The sequence below is a fragment of the Hypomesus transpacificus genome, chromosome 22, assembly GCF_021917145.1.
Source record: "Hypomesus transpacificus isolate Combined female chromosome 22, fHypTra1, whole genome shotgun sequence".
NCBI lineage: Eukaryota > Metazoa > Chordata > Actinopteri > Osmeriformes > Osmeridae > Hypomesus > Hypomesus transpacificus.
This window is the reverse complement of record NC_061081.1, coordinates 8,813,886-8,833,445: the sequence shown is the minus strand read 5'-3', so window position 1 is coordinate 8,833,445 and position 19,560 is coordinate 8,813,886. Positions and strand designations below refer to the sequence as shown.

General features: G+C 50.5%; 1 protein-coding gene across 11 annotated transcripts; it reads right to left on the bottom strand.

Annotated features, from left to right (window-relative positions):
* Positions 1 to 182: 182 nt before the first annotated feature.
* pcm1 (pericentriolar material 1) lies at positions 183 to 19,412 on the bottom strand. Of its 11 annotated transcripts, none has more exons than XM_047044933.1 (39): positions 19,322 to 19,412; positions 17,667 to 17,781; positions 17,207 to 17,455; positions 16,753 to 17,052; positions 15,961 to 16,131; positions 15,316 to 15,435; positions 14,996 to 15,179; positions 14,694 to 14,806; positions 14,205 to 14,478; positions 13,951 to 14,095; positions 13,234 to 13,610; positions 12,784 to 13,019; positions 12,537 to 12,679; positions 12,318 to 12,447; positions 12,058 to 12,222; positions 11,714 to 11,865; positions 11,225 to 11,434; positions 10,746 to 11,043; positions 10,326 to 10,471; positions 9,871 to 10,109; positions 9,357 to 9,537; positions 8,873 to 9,213; positions 8,485 to 8,646; positions 8,125 to 8,181; positions 7,518 to 7,690; positions 7,226 to 7,357; positions 6,024 to 6,156; positions 5,551 to 5,730; positions 4,533 to 4,624; positions 4,244 to 4,378; positions 3,443 to 3,652; positions 3,305 to 3,361; positions 2,889 to 3,018; positions 2,645 to 2,793; positions 2,394 to 2,466; positions 1,994 to 2,205; positions 1,601 to 1,693; positions 1,206 to 1,329; positions 183 to 823 (listed from the first exon to the last, which is right to left on the bottom strand). In XM_047044933.1, exons 2-39 carry the CDS (start codon positions 17,763 to 17,765, stop codon positions 798 to 800), a joined length of 6,411 nt encoding a protein of 2,136 aa, XP_046900889.1. In that variant the 5' UTR covers positions 17,766 to 17,781; positions 19,322 to 19,412; the 3' UTR covers positions 183 to 797. The 11 variants fall into 11 exon arrangements, with proteins under 11 accessions (XP_046900889.1, XP_046900895.1, XP_046900894.1 ...); XM_047044939.1 differs by having other exon boundaries at positions 183 to 817; positions 19,171 to 19,387; XM_047044938.1 differs by having other exon boundaries at positions 1,206 to 1,323; positions 19,171 to 19,387.
* Positions 19,413 to 19,560: the final 148 nt, after the last annotated feature.

The following is a 19,560-nucleotide window of genomic DNA, read 5'->3' as shown; positions in this document are numbered from 1 at the left end:
AGGGGGCGTTCTGGGAGAAGGGGGGCTGCTTTCCAGAGAGATGAATGGGAGTGCTGACAGGGAGGAACAGCCAGCAGACATGCAGCACTAGATTCATGTGGTGTCAATGTGACTAAAAACACACTTTTATATGATGGTGCATATAGTATGGTTGGTTGTACTTTACACACAAGACAACTGTCAAAAGTTTCATTGTTTTTATTTTTTTTAAACTTCATACAGTAGTCAACAATTTTATTATATGGAAATCATCATGGCTTTAAAAGGTAAAAAGAAGATTTGAAAAAGAAAAAAAAGAGTGCATACATTTTCCCCAACAAGCTCCAGATGCATGTACTCAGCTGCGATCTTCCTGCAATGTTCTGTACATGGACTACATGCTTCCTCTAGTTCTCAAAGTTTAGGGGTCACGTGGAGCAACATGTGGGTACGGGTTTCTGCAACTGGTTTGATGAAATAAGGCTGAGACACCAAATATAAAATGATTAAAATGACAATGTTTCAAACTGATCATTAAATATCCCCTAGACAGGACTAAGGCAATTCTCAACAAGTTGCAAAACTAACGGTTCAAACAAAACGTTGAAAAATGTTATCCATAACACAGCATAAAGCCAGCCCCAACCCAACCATAACCTTCCCACAAATCCCAAACCAGCAACAAATAACGACACATTCAGAAAAAAAGGAAACAAAGTTGTTCTGATGTTTCAAGCTAGGTTTCAAGAATATGGAATTTAGGGTGCAGGAATTATGCCAGCTTAGTGTTTCCATAGTAGTCAAAAGCGGTAGTGCTTTCATGCACTTTGTGCACCAACTGTTTCTAAGAGAGGGAGAAAGAAAAGAGAAAATAATATATTAAAATATTGTACTTGGACTCGTCTACAAGTAAACAGTCATTCAACTGGGAGAAAACATAATAATGTAATCATGTACTAAATTAGCAGACTTTTATCTAAAGTGACAAAGGGGAATTTAAACTTGTGACCTGCTCTGTAGTCAAATGCTCAAACCACTGAGCTAAACATCCTGTACAAGTTCACTAAATTGCTTACACAAGAACACAATGCCCAGTCAATAGTGTTACTAAATTGCATGCAGGTCAAAGTATGTAAAGTGAGTGTGGTCGGGGTTTAAAATAGCACCATGCGGTCTATAAGGTTCATAAGTGTCTGGTTAGAGGTCTGGCACACGGTATAACACACCTGGTTCTTTGAGGGCCAGTTCGCTGCCCACGAGGCTGGTCAGTGTGTCTGTATTACCATTGAGGATCTCTGCTGACAGGTTGTTGCTCTGCTGTTCCTCCACCATCCTCTTCTGAAGCTGCTCCTTGACATGGAACACACTGGTTTAAACCTAACACACACTGGTTTACACCTAACACACACTGGTTTACACCTAACACATGCTGGTTTAGACCCAACACACACTGGTTTACACCCTACACACACTTGATTACACCCAACACACACTGGTTTAGACCTAACACATGCTGGTTTAGACCTAACACACGCTGGGGTATAACCAGCATGTGTTAGGACCATTCACTGCACCCAGCAGCAGTCATTTCATGATGGGTTTGCCTCAAAGCATCACTGACCTCACACACAACGGTAAGCTGTAAAGGCAGGTCCTCCACTTTGACAAAGTCGTCCTCATCAGATTTCTGACTGGTGTTTCCAGACCCCACCTCCTGTTTAAGACAGCCCATTAGGTAACTATCAGCTACCAGGTCAGTTTCTAACTTCTTCAGAGTGAAGACTTGGACAAAGTGCTGCTCACCAGTCATGACCTCTTTAATGGGACAAAGGGTATACATTAAGAGAAGGTTGCACAAGTATACATCTCAACTGTAAGGCCTCATACATAACATTTAAAAGAGCCCTATTAAATTGATGGATACATTCTTTAAAGTATTTTGAGGCTACCACATAGCATGCATCATTGTTAAGTTTCAACCATGAAACCCAGCTGAAAGGTGTAGCGGGCTCACATCTGCGTTGACCATGACAGGTGACTCAGTGTTGGGACTGCTGCTGCTGCTGCCGCTGGAGTGTGAGGGCTGCTTGGTCATGGAGGTTGGAGCACCCCCATGGCCGGGGCTCCCCCCCTCAGGGCCCTGGCGCTGGGCCTCAGCACCAGCCTCCACCCGCTCCTCCTCTGGAGAGTCCACCACTTCTATGGACTCTGACTTGCTGCTCTTCACTGTGGGGCAGGAGGGGACAGATGGACGGACACGGGAGGGAAGTGAAGGGCGAGGAGGAAGTTCAGGAGAGAATCAAGGTTATTTGACAATCAGGGGCTAACAAAACATGGCTTCCATCATACGATGGCAACTTATACAATGTAAATGGTTGCCTGAGGTGAATTTGGCCATGGAACAGGGGTCTTACCGTCATTACTTTCTGAGCTCTCCTGGTCTGACTTTGTCTCCCTGACGCCATTAGGTGTTTGTCCATTCACCATCTGAAATACACAGAACACAGAAAAGTGTGATGACAATTGTGGGTATTTAAAAGTGTTCACAATCTGTTTGTGCATGCATGAGGGAGCGCCTGAGATGCAGAAGTGTGTGCATGTGGGAGAGTCATATGTGTGTGTGTGTGTGTGTGAGAGAGACAGAGAGATGCATGTAAAGTTGGACCTGCGTCTCTGCCAGTGCGTCGTGGCTGGCCTGCAGAGAGGTCTGGACGTCTACAGGGCCGGCCTCAAACTCCTCCATCTCCTCCACCTCATTCTCATCCTCTCCGCTCCCGTAGTTAGTCAGAGCCTGGGTCTCTGCCTTGGACAGGCCTGCCACCACACACATTAAAACATATTTAATCATACAATTATAAACAATCATATTCAAAATCAATTTTAAAAAGCCCCATTGGGCATTTACGCACTAATAGAAAGGGGGAGTCCCTTTCCATCTTCTTCTTCTTCCTCTGAGGCCGCGCTGCTCTCGCTCACCTCCCCCTGCTGGGCCCTCTCTGCCAGGAGAGACCGGCCGCTCACCTCTGACTCGTCCTGGTCCTGCAGGTGGGGGCAGAGCGCGGTCAGGACTGACCATCCCTTCACCTCTCCACATGAACAGTCACGGGTGTATCCCATCACCTCTCCACATCAGATCCAAATTGGATTTGATGTGGAGAGGTGATTCACAGATCAGCACCTATAACCAACCTAAACTCTCAAAGGAGGAACAATTCCAAAGTGCTCCTTCTGAGTACTTCTTTTTTTTCTTCTCTCTCTCTCGTGGGGGACGCCCTCCACCAGGGACAGTGTACAGTGAGGATGTGTAGTTGGAAACGGCACGTACCTTGTCCTCGTCCAGATACACGGGGGTAGCACACTCTTCACCGGTTGTCTCTTTTTCCTGGTGGGACACATTAATATTTTAGTACACAATTCAAAGCCTCCTCACAGAATGACACCCACACACCCACACGCCTCTCACCTCAGGTGGGTGGAAGTGTTTGGTGTTGTTCTGCTCGGCTATCTTCTTGGGTCTGTGTCTGCCCCCCCCCATGGGGCCACCTCCGTTACTGTCCAGGTCCTGCATGAGCCTGAAGAAGGCCAGCTCGTTGAACAGGATCTCAGAGATCTCCACCAGCAGGTCCTCGCCACAGTCCTTCAGGGTACGTCCCGCAAACTTACCCAAGGAGTCCTGGGGGTGGGGAGGGGGGAGGGCAGAAGCGGTCTGTTATGGGACTGAGCAAGGTCCATGGACTGCTGTCCGCTGCACCTCAGATATCATGTCCTCCAATCTAGAGAGACTGGCCTGCTGGTGTTGTGCTTCCTACCCGTTTCTGGTAGGGCTGAGTGATATGACAATATATATTGTTTGACGATAGAAACATTGGTTTCCCATTATGCTCTATAATTTAGATCTTTAGAATCCCACTTGTTGTGGCAATATTTGTCATCATTGGGACAGCAATGCTACAGCGCACGATTATAACGATTATACACAATTATATAATTATAAGGTTTGCAAGTGTACAAAAAACACAGAGTGCAGTAATTAGCGAGCCTTTTGGAGAGAAGTGAAAACAGGTTGCACCACAACAATTATTTGCCCTCCCAATAAATGCTCCTGTAAGTAGTTGGAAAGACGTGTGGTCTGCAATCATCTCCCTTTTGTCACACACCTTTGTGAGTCGTTTATTCAAGTGGGCCTACAAATACTTTTTCAACAGAAAACATAGCTAGCCACCCACAACGTAGCTGCTGGTGTTGTGTGTATTGCGGTTCCTACCTGCAAGATGCCTCCCAGCTGGCGGTGGAAGAAGCGTACAAACTCCTTGCTCTCGTCGTTCTGCTGGGTGAGGGTGAGGACCATGCGCCTCACAGCCTGCAGAAGCTGGAGAGAGCACACCTCCTCCATGTGCTCCTGGAGAGAGAGACAGAGAGAGAGACAGAGAGAGACAGAGAAACAGTGTGAGTGAATGAGAGAGAGAGAGAGAGAGAGAGAGAGAGACAGTGTGAGTGAATGAGAGAGAGAGGGGGAGACTATCATGATGTGTGTGACTGGTGTCCTCTCCCACCTTGAGGAAGGGGATGACCTCCGTCATGATGGCCTTGATCTGTCGGTCCAGCTGCTGGGTATCAATCTGGGGGCAGCGCACGTCGCCCGCCCCTGCACACACACACACACACACACCATCAACAGGTCTCAAATGTGGGTTAGGGTTAGTGTAATTTAGAGCTGTCAAACGATTAAAATATTTAATCGCGATTAATCGCATTAATGTCATAGTTAACTCGCGATTAATCTCAATTAATCGCACATTTGTATCTATTTTAAATGTCCCTTGATTTCTTTTTCATCCATTCTTTTTTCAAATTGTAATGCTCTTATCGACATGGAAAAGTGGTTCGGATTGCTTCGTGCAAATGTTTTTTTTACATTGCAATCGCCTGGCTTTGACGAGCAGGCGGAGAATTCGCATCAGCTGTGTGCTTGGCTGTGTGCCATCAAAATTATATTTTCGACTCCACGACGTGCTGCGATGATAGCTCATTCCCTCCGGCTCAGTTCACAACGACAGAACACACTGATCACTTTGGTCTTGTCAATGGAACCATTTGGCAACCTTTTAAAAGTAAACTTTCCATTCAGAATCTTATTGGCATCCATTTCGGCGTCTGGCGCTGGCAATAAACTCAAAACATAACGTTAGCCTACTACCAGAGAATGTCTAATATCCGTAAACGGGCTCTGCTACGACTGTTTAGCCGGCTCGCAAGCCCAAACAAGTGGTTGTGGCGTGCCTGTTGTTTTGTTTCCGGTCTAGCTAGATCCGGTGTGGTATTGTAGTTTTTCTAACGTCAGTGGTTGTTGCAACAGAATGTGAAAAAAAACTACAAAGTTTGCTAGGTCAAAAAGAGCGTTAATCGCGCGATAAAAAAATTGACGCTGTTAATTTGGGTTTGCGTTAACGCCGTTAATAACGCGTTAAACTGACAGCACTAGTGTAATTAAAACCAGACTAGTAGCAGTGGAGCCACCCGCAGCACTTAGGAAGGACACAAGGATGGGAGGATTCAGACAAGCCCTGGTACCTTCTAGAAGCTGAGCAGCGCTAGCAGGAGTACGCTCAGCCCTACAGGCCTCTGGGCCATAGGCAGCGGCTGCATTAGTGATAGTAGTAGCAGGGGCGTTGCAGGGGTTAAACTCAGACTTCATGCGGTCGTACTCTCTCATTCTGGCCAGAGCTTTGTCTAAGTGAATCACCGTGTTACCTAACAGGACAGCATGGAGAGGAAGAAAAGGGGGGGGGGGATTTAGAAGAATTAGACAAAGAAAGGGGAGGGAGAAAGGTAAGGGAAATAGTAGAAAATGAAACGGATAGAAACGGAAACAAAGAGGATCAGAGGGAGACAGCGAGAGAGGGACAAAGACAGCGAGCGAGGGAACAAAAGGGATATTAGTGTAATCTCCAGCTCAGCTCTCGCTCCCCAAAGCCATTAAGCAGAGCACATGATATCGATGCTGGGGAAATGAACCCAGGTCCCGGCGTTTGCCCGTCCTCTACCTAGGTCATCGTTGGCAAAAGGCTCCAGGTTGGAGGAGGTGGACATGCTGCTGTCATCGTCGTCCACACGGTCTCCCACATTCCTCCTCCGGTTGGACTCCGGCTTGATCCTCACGTTCTTCTCTGAGCCCTCCTGAAGGGAAGACAGACACACACATCTGTCACACAAACCTGTCACACACCTGTCACACACACGTGTATAGAGAGAGGCCGTATAACAAGAGGATGACAGAACATCTCTCTGAGGTACCCCGGGGAGGGAATCTGTCCTGCTTAATCAGTGACGTGGGCAATACCCTACGAAAGATCCAAATGTAACAGGTTTCAATCTAGTCACTTGAAGCGCAGCGTAATCCTGACTTCTGAAACATGACACCTCCCAGACAATAGGCCTTCATCCATCATCCCCCACCACAGTGAGGAGGAAAACAGGAGATCTATCAAGAGACACGCCCACGACCCTGCCGCCCACGGCCCTGCCGCCCACGGCCCTGCCGCCCACGACCCTGCCGCCCACGACCCTGCCGCCCACGACCCTGCCGCCCACGACCCTGCCGCCCACGACCCTGCCGCCCACGACCTCTCCTTGAAACCACAAGCCCAAAACTCCCATGATGGATGCGTCAAGACGAGAGGAATTAGCGGTAACACTGAGCAGGGACAATGGTGGTCTCCTGTGGACAGAATCCGAACGCTTCATCCATCACGCCGGAACAAAGTCAGGTTATTTAGAGAGACAAAAGGCGGCACTTCCAATTAGCGGAACCTCGGGGAGCGTGGCACAGAACAAAGGAACATACGTCTGGGTTCTGTCAGGGAGGTTCGGAGCCACAGACACCTCTCCTCACCAGACCTGACAGGAGGGATTCAGATCCGATGGCGACGGACAGGAGGAACAAAGGACACAGAGAGAGAATGAGAGAGATCGGAGAGGAAGGTGGATAACAGAGAGGCTGACAGGAAATGTCAGCTGGCTGAGCGGTTAGGGAATCGGGCTATTAATCAGAAGGTTGCCGGTTGGATTTTCGGCAGTGAAAAATGAAGTTGTGTCCTTGGGCAAGGCACTTCACCCTACTTGCCTCAGGGGGAATGTCCCTTTACTTACTGTAAGTCGCTTTGGATAAGAATGTCTGCTAAATGACTAAATGTAAATGGAGGGATGTATGGTGAAAGCTGAAAGGAAAAGTCAAATGGAATCCCACCGCATCACTGGTGGCCAGACTCTCGCTGGGCGTGAGCTCCGACTGGGAGCCCCCAGCCCAGGCCGCGGGTCCCAGGGACGAGGCCTGGTCCTTGGCCGCGCTCTTCTCCGTCAGGTGCCTGGTCACAATGTCCTGGAGGACGGGACACACAGGTACAGGGGGTTAAGTGCTGCAACTCCACAGCGGTCTCTGAAGTGTTATGATTAACCGAGCGATCATTTATTTTTGATTCCCCATGTAACTATTGTTGTCACTAAAATAGGAGACCCAGTGGGGAAGTGACGGTACCAACCTGCAGGGAGTAGAGCGCCCTCTGGCGCAGGTAGTCGGTATTGAGCAGCTGCAGTTCATGGAACAGCTCAATAAGGAAGTGGGGTCGGGCCTCGTTTTGGGAGATGAGCGTGGCCACCTCAGAGTAGATGGTCTCCCTCAGGGCCTCAAACAGGGAGAACTCACTGCTGGCATCTGACACGAGGGAGGGACACACAGAGGAAATAAGAGAGGAACAAGGAGAAAGACAGGAATCGAGATATGGAGAAATTTATGGGGAAAGAAAGAGAGATGGGGGGAAAAAAGAAAAAAAACTATCAGAACTTAACTCCTTAAAATATATCATGGTGAGCCTTTCTTATCAGGGGATTTAAAATGAACATTTAACAGCAAAGCGTTCTGTGTTGTGCTTCTAGTCTTTGAGGTACAAATGGAACCTAGGTAAATCAGACATAAGGGTTCTGGTGTGAGTGTCAGTTAGAAACAGCGCATGCCTGAGTGGGAATGGCACATTTAAGAAATAACAATTAAATGAATTATAAAAGCCCAGGCAGATTAGCAAGAGGGTCGCCTAGCTCTGTCGGGGTGATGGAATCTTAGACATGCTAGGGGATGCAGGGTGAGTTTACCTGGTGCTTCAGTACATGCTATTCTGTTAGACAGGAAGGGTGTTCTCCAAGCATAGGCTGTGAAGAATCGGACAAAGTAAAGACAAAAAGTGACAAAAGCAACCCCCAAATTTTAAATTAAAACACCAAAACAGGCGTGGAACACAAACATGAGGACGCAAACTTAAATAAGGATAAAACTTTAACTGAGACACAGAGCATGCACCTGAAAATAAAATAACTCATTTGGGTTGGAGTGACAACGTAAAGAAAACCCTGAATTGGGTTTTCTGTGGAGAAAATGGGATTCTTCAAATATTTCCCACCAGGAGGTACACCACCAATCATGGACATCCCTCTCCCTCCCCCCCAGACCTTTACCTGACGAGAGGTCGTTGGGCTTGTTGCCAGGTTTGGTCTTGCTGTCCAGCTTTTCCTGCGTCAGTCTGTCCAGCAGGTTCTGGTTGAGGTCCCTGGGACGGGGCTTCAGCGCCCTCTGCTGGACCACGTCTGCAGCGCTGGACACACTGTCACTCTCTCGCCCTGGGGACAGGTGGACACCACGTCAAGCGACAGTGTGGCCCGACATCGTCGACATAACGCAAACAGCCTGACTTAGGAACTGGGACTTGACAGCCCTTACATCCTGGGTCTACCTGTCTGGGGATGACTAGATAGTAAAAACAGGGTTAATGTTGAAGGTGTTGGACTCGTGTGTAGAAATGCTTCCACCCAGTGTGAAAAGGTCTCGGGGTGTCTGCTCCCGTACCTGTGTTCTTGGGCTGTCCCTTGCTCCTGCGCCGGCGGCCCTTGGAGGTTGGCGTCTTGTCCCTGGATGCCAGGCTGGCCTGGGCCGAGGCCTTGCGTCCCGCCCTGAAGGTCTTGGTGACGGTGGTGGGGTCGACAGGGTCCGCGAGGCTGCTGAAGCTCTCCTGGGAGCCCTGGGGGTCGAAGCCCATGGGGCGGGGGTGGGAAAGGGAGGGCGAGTCCTGGGGTTGCAGCCGGTTGTGGATGGAGGTATTGTTGGCTGGAGGGTGGTGGTTGTGGAGGGTGGTGGTGTTGGCTGGGAGGGAGGTGTTGAGCCAGCCAGGTTCTCTCTGGCTCGCAGGCCTGGAGCACAGACAGCAGGTGAGGGGGACCAGGGGACATCACATCAACACGTGCCGTTTACAATGCACCGTGACACACAGCCGGACACTCATCCCTGTGCACACACAGGCAAACACACAGGCACACATGCAAACACACACTACCTTTTCTCTGTGGAGGTGTTTAGTGGCGAGCGTTGCAGGGGAGGGGGGAAGCTCATGTACTCGGTCCTGGCTGAGGTGTTGGGGTCCAGCTGGAGGTGCACCTGGTCAGGGCTGGCCTGAGCACCCTCAGCTTGAGGGAAGTCCCCAGTCACGGATGGGAAGAGGGGGTTCAAGTTAAACCCTGACAGATATAGGAGACACACAACAGGGTTTGGTTGAATATTAGAAATAGTTCATTCACACAACAATTTTTTTTTTTCTTTGTTAAATCAGCACTTAAACACTACTCAATCTTGTGTGAATCACTATTCATTTCACATCCGGTGCATCAAATCCTATAATATACAGTACCAGTCAAAGTTTGGACACACTTGGGAAAACGTGTCCAAACTTTTGACTGGTACTGTATTTCATCCTCCAGTGCACAGTCTCAAGTCAAAAGCTAGGTCAAGGTCACTGTGTGTGAGGCATGTGACTGAACAGTGAATGTGTGTGTGTCTGCATGTGTTCATACCGACGGGCAGGGGGGAGAAGGCGGGGGCCAGACCAGGCAGGTAGAATGCGTTTCCCGAGGAGGGAGGCGGCGCCAGGGAGGCGAAGGGCAGGAAGAGGCTGGGGGAGCTGGAGGGGGGAGGAGGACAATCCTGGGAGGAGGTCTGGGGAGAGGCCTGGGGGGAGGCCTGGGCCTGCTGACCTGACGACACAGGCTGCTGCTGCTGCTGCTGGATGAGCTCACTCAGGACCTGCTTCAGCCTGGCAGAGGAGGGGCACACAGGACACACCTTACACAATCACACTACAGACTCACAATGACACAGAGATTCTAATCAAATGTGACATTTCAGTTATTAACACTGTCTATATTACACACAAACATTTTTTGAAATGCTGACTGCCTTCTAAATGAGTGCTGAGACCTTGTGCTTGCACTGTGTGTGTGTGTGTGTGTGTGTGTGTGTGTGTGTGTACCTCTGGACGTTGCTCTGCTGCCAGGCCAGCTGACTGTAGCAGTGGTTGAGCTGGTGCATGACCAGGTGGACCTGGGGAGAGGCCAGGTTGTTGGGCAGCACGCTGTACTGGCCCGTCAGCAGGGTCTGCAGCATGTAGGACAGCGTCTGCAGGAATGGACATGGAAGGCAGACAGGAGGGTAACAGAATGAATGGAATTCATTCACTGTCCAATGTTTGAACTAGATCTGACAGGTTGAGCTCAAAGGGATGACAGCGCTGGCACCTTCATTTGAGAACGACCGTGAATTCCACAACTGCCCCCACACGTCAATATACATCACTAGTGACATCGCAAAGCACGCCTGACAGAGACCCTTGTGGAAAAAGACGTGTGCGGGACCTGCATGGGTGTGTGTGTGTGTGTGTGTGTGCACCCACCTGCTGGTCTTGCAGCAGTGTCTGACACATGCTGGTGCTGAAGTCCAGTTGTCTTTGCAGCTGGGTGACCTGCTCCTGCCAGTGGCGCGAGCCCTCAGAGAAGGAGAGCTCTGAGGCCCAGCGCAGGTTCTCCTGGCGCCTAGAGCTCCCTGGCCCTCCTCCTCCTCCTCCTGCTGCTGGTCCTGCTGCTGCTGGCTGCTGGAGGCCCTGGGCCTGGAGCTGCTGCTTGGCCCTGGCTCTGGCCCTCGGAGACGGACGGCCCGTGCTGTCGGAGAACGGCTGAGGAGGCTTCAGGTTGCTGGAGAGACGAGAGAGGAGGACAGAGATGAAGAGATGGACAGAGGGGGGAGAGAGTAAAAGACAGAGAAAGTTAGTGCCTGATTGGCTGCTTTGGCATCATCAACCGCGTGAGAAACCCCAGAGGCGAGCGCTGGTGGGGACTCCAGGTCCACCCAGTCAGGTGGGCGGGGAGCTCTAACCTGGTCATGTTCTTCCTGGTGCTGTGGCTGCGTTGGTTCCAGCTGTTAGAGTAGATATGGACGTCATCGCTGGAGCTACTCTCAGCCCCCTCCACCTCTTCCTCATCCTCCTCCTCTTCTTCTTCTTCTTCAGCTCCAATCTCGGACGTGTAGCCGTCCTCATCCTCGTCCAGCTGGCAGGGGGTGGAGCCACCCCAGGTTGCCATGGTTCTGTAAAGATCAAACATGACACGCCCAATCAATTAGTTGGATGTATTGATCAGTGAGGGGGTGGGGAGGGGTTAACACAGCTCCAGCAATGTCTACAAAATGATTTTTGTTACTTTAACAACCTTGTCCCTTTACAGCCATATGGCAGTGTTACAGAAGTAGATAACTATAAATATGGCTTTTGGATATAAATGGACCTATTCCAAATCCTTGGATGGGCTGAATGTTCCTCGGGGACAGTGGATTGAGTTGTGAAGCCAGCGCCCTCCTGCGTCCTACCTCTCGTCCCTGCTGAGGGCCTGGGAGGCGGCCTGGAGCTCGGGGCCGCTGCTGCGGCGCTGGTGCTCGGCCATCAGAGCCTCCAGGTGCTTCCTGCGCTGACGCAGCTCCTCACGCAGGATCTGGTGGCGACGCATCTCCGACCACAGCTGCTAGAGAGAGAAGGAGAGAGGGGGGGGGAAAGAGGAAAAGGAGGAGGGGGGGAAGGAGGAAGAGGATGGTTCAGATAAGCGGGAGATGGTGTGTGGTTATGTGTTGGTGGCCAGGGAATGTCCTGTTAATGGTGTTAGTAATGAAGTGCAGGGTGTGGGTTCTTCATGTGTGCTAACTGGGACGAGGCTCACCTCGTTGTCTGTGACTGAGGCGCTGGCAGCCTCGGCCGTGGGCTTGAGCGTGGCAGCGTTGGCTTTGGGGGTGGTGCCACTGGGCTGCAGCGTGGGGGTGGAGGACGCTCCTGGGAGGTTCCTCATCACAGGGCCCTGCTGACTCATCGTGCTGGACATGGATGACTAGGGGGGAGAGAGAGAGCGAGAGTTAATTGTGTGACATGGTGAAATAAGTATTTGTACAGTGTGCTGCAGTACCACTGTGGTGTGTGTGTTACCTGCAGGTCGGGGCAAGCCCACTGCAGGTCCTGGATCTTGCCCTGGATCTCCAGCAGTCTCTGGCGCTCCTCGTGGAGCTGCTTGAGCTCCTGCTGCTGCTGACGCAGCTTCTCCTCGTACAACTTCTCCCTGACCAATCACAACCGCTCGTCATTGGCACAGTCACAGATGATCCACGTGTTTGAGAGAAAGAGACTGTGTGTGTGTGGTGCCCATACCTAGCTTTGTCAGACAGGCTGACCTCTCGGGGCGTCTTGGGTCCCCCGCCCCCCCCTCCCCCAGGTGCTGTGTGTCTGGTGTTGTTGGGTTGCTGGTGCAGCGCCTCGTCCTCATTGGCTGTGGTGGCGTCCGTGTCATCACTCTGAGACCAGGAGAGAGAGAGGGGCGTCACACATTCTATATTAGCCATCACACAATGACACTTATCCATGTATCTATCCATCAGTCTCTGTCTCCCTCCCTCACCTGCACCATGGCCACCAGCTCCTGCAGCTGTCGTAGCTTCTGCTTGGCCGTCTGCAGGCGGTGGACCTTCTGGGCAAAGTCGGCGTCGTCCCCAGCCAGGCTGCTCCTGCGGCTGGAGCCAGACCCGTCACTGGGCCGCCCCCTCCGCCTGCCTCCACGTGCCCCCTCCTCCAGACCCTCCTCGTCCTCTTCCTCCTCGTTGTCGTCCTTGGGATGGTCTTGGTTGTACTGGCACTCTGAGGGTGGCAGAGGTAGGGGAGTGTTCAGCCAAACGTGCATGTGCGTGCGCATGTGTGAGAAAGATGGTTGGTCCCACAATGTGCCCAGGTGTGTGTGTGTGTGTGTGTGTGTGTGTGAGAGGCAGAGTGGGGAAGAGAGAGAGAGATTGACAGAGACAGAGAGAGAAAGAGAGAGTGTCACCCAGTGTGTGTATCAGTGTGTCTGTCCTACCTATGACAGAGGGGATGTTGAGGCTTCGGAGGTTAGCAGCAGAGCGGTTATTGATCTCGCACTCCGTGTTCAGTCTGCCGTCGCGGTTGTTGGTCCCTCCTCTTACTCTCCCTCCTCCTCCTCGTCCGTCGGTCAGGCTGTTCATGTCGGTCCAGTTCCCGCTGTGCTGAGGGTTTCTGATGTTGGTGACGGGCGGCCGGTTCTCCTGCTCCGAGTCGAACATGGCCTCGAACATGGAGCCGTCTTCAGTCTCGTCCTCCTCGTCCTCCTCCTTCACGTTCTCGTTGACGGTGTCCACCATCATGTCGGACGTCTGCTCGTAGTACTGCACCAGCTCCCGCAGCTCGTTCAGACGCTTGTGAACCTCCTTCAGCTTTCTGTGGAGGAACGAGGAGCGGCGACAGAGGGAAGGAGAGGATGTCGTTACTACATCAGTCTGATGTGGCTGGCTCTGGTCCCGTTTAGGATTGGGTTATCGTGGTGCCCAATAAAAACCTAAATTAAATTACATTAATGAAGGTAAATATCAACTTAAACTATTACTAAATACTTTGTTGAACATGCCAATGTTGGAATCCTTTTGAGCAAAATACAGCCCCACTTTCAAACTTTTAGCTTATCCACCATGTTTACTGTAGCTACCAACTAACGGGAGGCTACCTGCTGCAATCAGAGCAAGTGTAATGTATCTAGCGATGGCACGTGTGGTGCGCGTACCTGAGTTTGTCTGCAGAGTTGGAGGTGTCCTGGTGTGAGCTGTGGAAGGAGGCGGAGCTCCCGTTGGAGCAGAGAGCAGAGGGGCGGGGTGTCGAGCCCGCAGCCACACTCAGGCTGCGCTGGCTGGGCACGGGAAGGCCTCGACCTGGGGATACAGGACACAGCAAGCGGATTACCACTTCTTAATGCTCCCCTCAGCTGCACTAATAGAACAGCCCCACCATGCGGCCCCCAGCCCTCGTCTGGGGTCTTACAGGAGTTGTTGTTGAGCGTCTGGTCCCGGAGAGAGTGCAGCTCCTGCAGGATCTTGTCCATGGTCTGCTTCTTGTCCTGCAGCTCCTGCAGCTTGGTGAGCTTGGCGCTGGCCGCGGAGCCGTGGGGCAGGGAGGAGGTGGTGAGGGGGGAGGAGGAGAGGAGGGAGGCGCGGGACGAGGGAGGAGGGGGAGGCTGGGAGGCCCGCGACCGAGACACTTCCCTGGACAGGGAGAGGCTTTCGGCCTGGCGACGGTTGTCTGGGACTGCCTTGGTCTGGGGGAAGACACACACACAAACCCATGTTATCAGTAGGACAAAATTGAACTATTTTGGGACAATAAAACATTGTCTGGATACACAGTGTCTTTCATTAAATACAGTTTCACATAGACACAAAGATGTCAGAGTTTCGCTTGTTGCCGTGATCTTTTGTTGCCGTCAACAAGCTTAAGGTGGCCAGCAGTTGTAGCAGGGTTTATGTCCTGTACCTGGGTGTCGTGGAGCTGGTTGTGGAACCTCTGGATGAGGTCGTTGAGCTCGTCGTTGAGCTCCGAGGTGATGCTCAGGCCCGACACGCTGCCCGTGGTCTCCGTCACCACTGCTGCGATGGGGCGGAGAAGCACACGTGAATGCAAACTCATATGTTTGTTCATGTGTGTGTGTGTGTGAGTGTGTAAGGGAGACAAAAGAAAGACTGAGTGACTGTGTGTGTGAGTATGTGAGACCGTGTCAGACTTGTAAATGAGTGAGTATGAGAGTGAGTGAAGGAACACGTGAGTGTGAGTGAGACCTGCGTCGTCCATGGCAGCGATGGCGTGCTCTGCGCTGTGCTGCATGGTGAGCAGCGCGGCCTGGCGGCCCTGCAGGGCCCTCAGCTGCTCCTGCTGTTCCAGCATCTTCTTCAGCAGCTCGTGCTGCTTGCGCAGGTTCTCCAGCTCCTCCTTCTGCTCGCCCCGGCTGGACGCACCGCCGCCCTGGACCACACACACACACAACGAAATAACAATCGAAAAGATGATCGGATAAACTGACCAGTGTGTCTGTATGCATGGGTGTGAGTATGCATACAAGAATAGGAAAGCATTTGGTTAGTGTGTGTGTGTTGCTTACAGTGGCGTTGGACACGTCGGAGGATCGCACCTCAATGTTGAGGGAGGTGCTCTCTGCCACGGAGCCTGAGCCCACGGCTGAGTCCAGCGTCCCCTCCTCGTCCTCCTGGTTCTCCCTGGCCTGCAGGGAGCAGCGAAGCACCACAGCACATTTCAACCCAGCTCTACGTGTCGTCGAGTCGCAGACAGGGTCTGAACACCACGCCTGAACCCTCACGACGCACACTGAGCACACATGCCCCGCAGCACTGAGGTAAAAGCAACAGTCTCGTGTCCCAGTTTTTCCACCCAAGGGAACAGGAGACCAGGCTGGCATGTCTGTCTGTCAGATGCAGTGTGCGTTTCAGGGACACACAGGAACGCAGGCATTAAAAATACATCCCAGCCACAACCTGTGTAATGGAGCTCTTCCACAACAACACCCTGCCAAGTAGTCTAGAACCAAGAGGCATGTGGAAAGGCACAAAGCTGAGTCATAGCTGAGAAAGGCTCGACGATGTAAACAACACTAGTCTGCAAACGTCGTACTCGCAAAAAAAAAAATGAATACATACAGAATAAACCAACAGTAAGGGGAATTAACCAACAGCAAGAGAAGTGTGTATGTATATAATACACACACGTTTTTATCAAATAGACAACTGACCAGCATCTTCTGCAGGAAGCGCAGGTAGGACTTCTCCTGCTCCTTGAGGTGGCAGATGAGGTGAGACAGGCGCTCCACGTTGGCCGGCACGTCTTCCTTCTCCACCAGGTCGTCCCTCATGGAGCTGGCCTTGCTGATGTACTCCCGGATCTGCACCAGCTTGCTCACCACCTGGGGATCACCGCCGGGGTGGGAGCGCGGGTCAGGTTTGTGTGTCGTAAAACCAACGAGATTAAGAGTGTTGTCGTCAGAGTCCCATATCATGAGTGCGGTGTGGTGTGACCGTTATAGAGTACGAGGTTGTGTGAGTGAGCGAGCGAGCAAAAAGAGCAAGTGGTGAGAAAGACAGGGAGGGAGAGAGGTCTTGTGAGAGGAGTAAAGATCCTCAGCCAGTGTACAGACTTGAAGGGTTTAAAAGGAGGGCAGAGCGAGGGAGAGGACGATGCCAAACTCACTCCGCACCAGGGGTGGCATATTTATAAATTGCCCTAAATACGAACTGCCTGCATCATCTCTTGCGCTCTCCTTTTCTATTTCTTTCTCTGTATCTTTTTCCAATCCTCGCTCTAGTTTCCACAAGAGGGAGTGCACACTGGGGAATGGTTATGAGACGTGTATGAAATGTTACTGTCCCGTAAGAAAAAGGCTGACCTTTTTACATGACTGGACTGACATGAAAATGTGTTTATTCCAGACGTCGATACTGTATGTCAGCTAGAACTTAAATGGCTTTTTGGAGGGCTACAAAACAGGAAAAGTGCCCAAAAGTTCAGCATGTGCGATCTGCGTTACCTGGCTGCTGTCAATACCAGGCCCTTCACGCCCATCCTCCCTGGGGGGCCCTCTCTCCGGCCCACGGTCCCGACCAGGCGTCTCTTTAGCCAGGGTCAGGGTTCCCCTGAAGCTGAGGCTCTGCTTCTTAGCCACCGCGGGGGTGGCAGGGGCCGAGGAAGAGGGCAGGAGAAGCTTGTCCTGTCTCTTGTTGGTGTTGACGTGCAACGGCAGGAAGTTGAAAGGCTTCTTGTTCTCTGCCAGCTGCCTCTGGTTGTTGGCGGCTGTAACACGGCCCTGGGAGTCACTACCGATGCTCCTCTGGATATAGGGAAAAAGTGTATAGAGGGGGACACGGAAGTCATTCTATCTTACTGTCAATAAATAGTGACTCAAAGCTTGAAATCAACAAACTCAGAGGCGCAATATTGTTGTGCAGGTGAAGGATCCAGAGCATCCTTCCTGTGGCTCTCACCTCGTCCAGGTCGGTGAAGTTGATCCTCTGCCGTAGCCGGTCCAGCTCAGCCTGGTCCGGTACAGACATCTGGGTGGTGTACTTGATGTGGGGGAAGGAGTGAGGGGTTCGTGCCCTTCGCCGCCCGGCCCCAGGGGTGGACTCCGGCGAGATGTCGTTAGTCAGCCGCGCCGTCTCGGCCATGCCGGAGAACTTCTTCCTGTTTTTCTCGGAGGACCGGTTGGCCCTCTTCTGCTGGACGCCCCAGTCCTGATCAGCAACGGAGGTGAAGGGTCACCCACGGAGGGATGGGAGGTCAAGGATTGATGTGAGTGTGTTCATGAGACTGTAACAGACTCTGCCCCACATATACAGTAGTCATCTCTTTTTTGTTGTTGTTTGTTTGTTTGTTTTTTAAGACATTAAAAATCCTGTGGAAGTTCTTACTTTAGGCATTTCAATGTTAATAAGCTCCACGTACCATGTTGTTGAGCCTGTCCTCCAGGCTGCTGTTTGTTACCGTCCAGTTGTGGAGCTCTTGCTCTGAGCAGTCATCAAATGGAGTTCCCCCTGTTGCCATGCCCACCGCTCACCACCTGTTCAGTTCACAATGACATTAGTCAACACAAAGAGAAGAGCTTGAGAACACAGCCTACTTAAGTACCTCCACACAAAGAAATATGAAAAAATGAATGAACTTACAAAATCCAACAGAAGGCCCACAGACCAAATACATATTTTGCTGAAGATATGACACCATAAAAAGCTAACATTCAAGTCTGAAGAAGGCAGAACAAATATACTGTAACCTCTTAAATGGTAATGTGTATTATCATAAACCACAGCATGTGAGTTTTTTTCCAGAAAGCAGTACATTGATTGTAGTTGATTAATCAAACAATTGAAGGTCACATGTGAGACAATGTCTAATAACGTTATCTTACCTAGTGTGGATAGTTAACCGTCCTAAAAGACACAATTAGGTCTAATATTTCCTTGAAGACTGGGGTGATAACGAGTTGCCAATGGTTCTTACTAACTAACCTTGTGAGTACCGTTCAAAATGAGTTTCTGTTTAAATGAACGCTGGGAGCCGGTAGGATGATTCCCGGGAAATAATCACAAATTCCCTCCACAACGACACAGCCAAGCGCGACCTTTCTGCCACAGCACAGTCGGATGTTATTAGTTACAAACTAACTTGAGAGTAACCAGTGAATGTCATGACAACACCTTACCCCCCGCTAAGAAACTTTGCAACAAACGGTTGGTCGCACGAGCAAATATTGTATTAAAACTGTAGGAACTACAGAATAACTTTTGCCTGAATAAATAGTTACTAATTTTACCAACAATTGAGCTAATATCTGTAGCTAAAACATGTAGATAAATCTTGGCTACCTAGATATATATCTAGATTACCCGAAAACCCAATGTCACCATAGCAACTCCTGACCCCCATCCCCGCGAAAAACAGGGGTGACGTCCCATCACCAGCTAGTTAGCGAGAAGCTAACTAGCCATCCAGCTAAGAATGTTTAGATATGTTGCTTGCTATTTTTTTAGCTGCATGCTAAAGAGTTTACGTTGCACAGTTAGTTGCTGAGCTAGCGAACTCGTTTTTAAGTAAGCTGAACTACCAGAGTCAGCTTGTCGACTAACGTTTGGCTATCAGTACTTACTACTGGGTAGGTACAGTAGACTTGCTACACCAACGCAGTTAGGCCGACTTGTCATTGCGGATTGCTAGCAGGCTGACAAGAAGTAAACACTGTTCTGATTGGGAATAAATTGCTAGCTTGTTTCGAGACTGCTGCAGGCTAGCAGAGTCGTAAAGTGCTAAACTAGTCTAGCTAGTTAGGCACGGTCCTGGAGAAAATCACGACAAACGGAACGCTAAGCTAGCTATGCTAGTTTTATTTTAGAGCATTTTAGAGAAGCTAGCTAGCTAGCTAGTTTGAGTAGGCAGCTAAATAATTAATTACCTCAGTGCGTGCTTCAGAAAATGTGGAAGCCGTTTGTTTTTATTGGCTCATTCTCGAAGCCAGGATAATAACTCAAATGAGATAAATCCAAATATTGTGGAGACGAGAAGTGTGAATGCTTTGATATTCTATAGGAATTCACTTCACTCACTCAATCCTGCAAGTCGACCGAATGTCAGCCACCTTCTTTCGTCGTAAGCGGAGTGATCATCAGTGGCCTTTACACAAACGAATGATTTCACACTTTAGCACATCGCTTCAACAAACACTGCATAGTTAGTGCCAGCTATCTACACATATTTAACTGTCTAGTTGAGTGGAAAATAATGTTTATTTTGGAAAATAAACACAAGCCTACGGCACTATTTTTTCTTACGGACTTATTTTTAT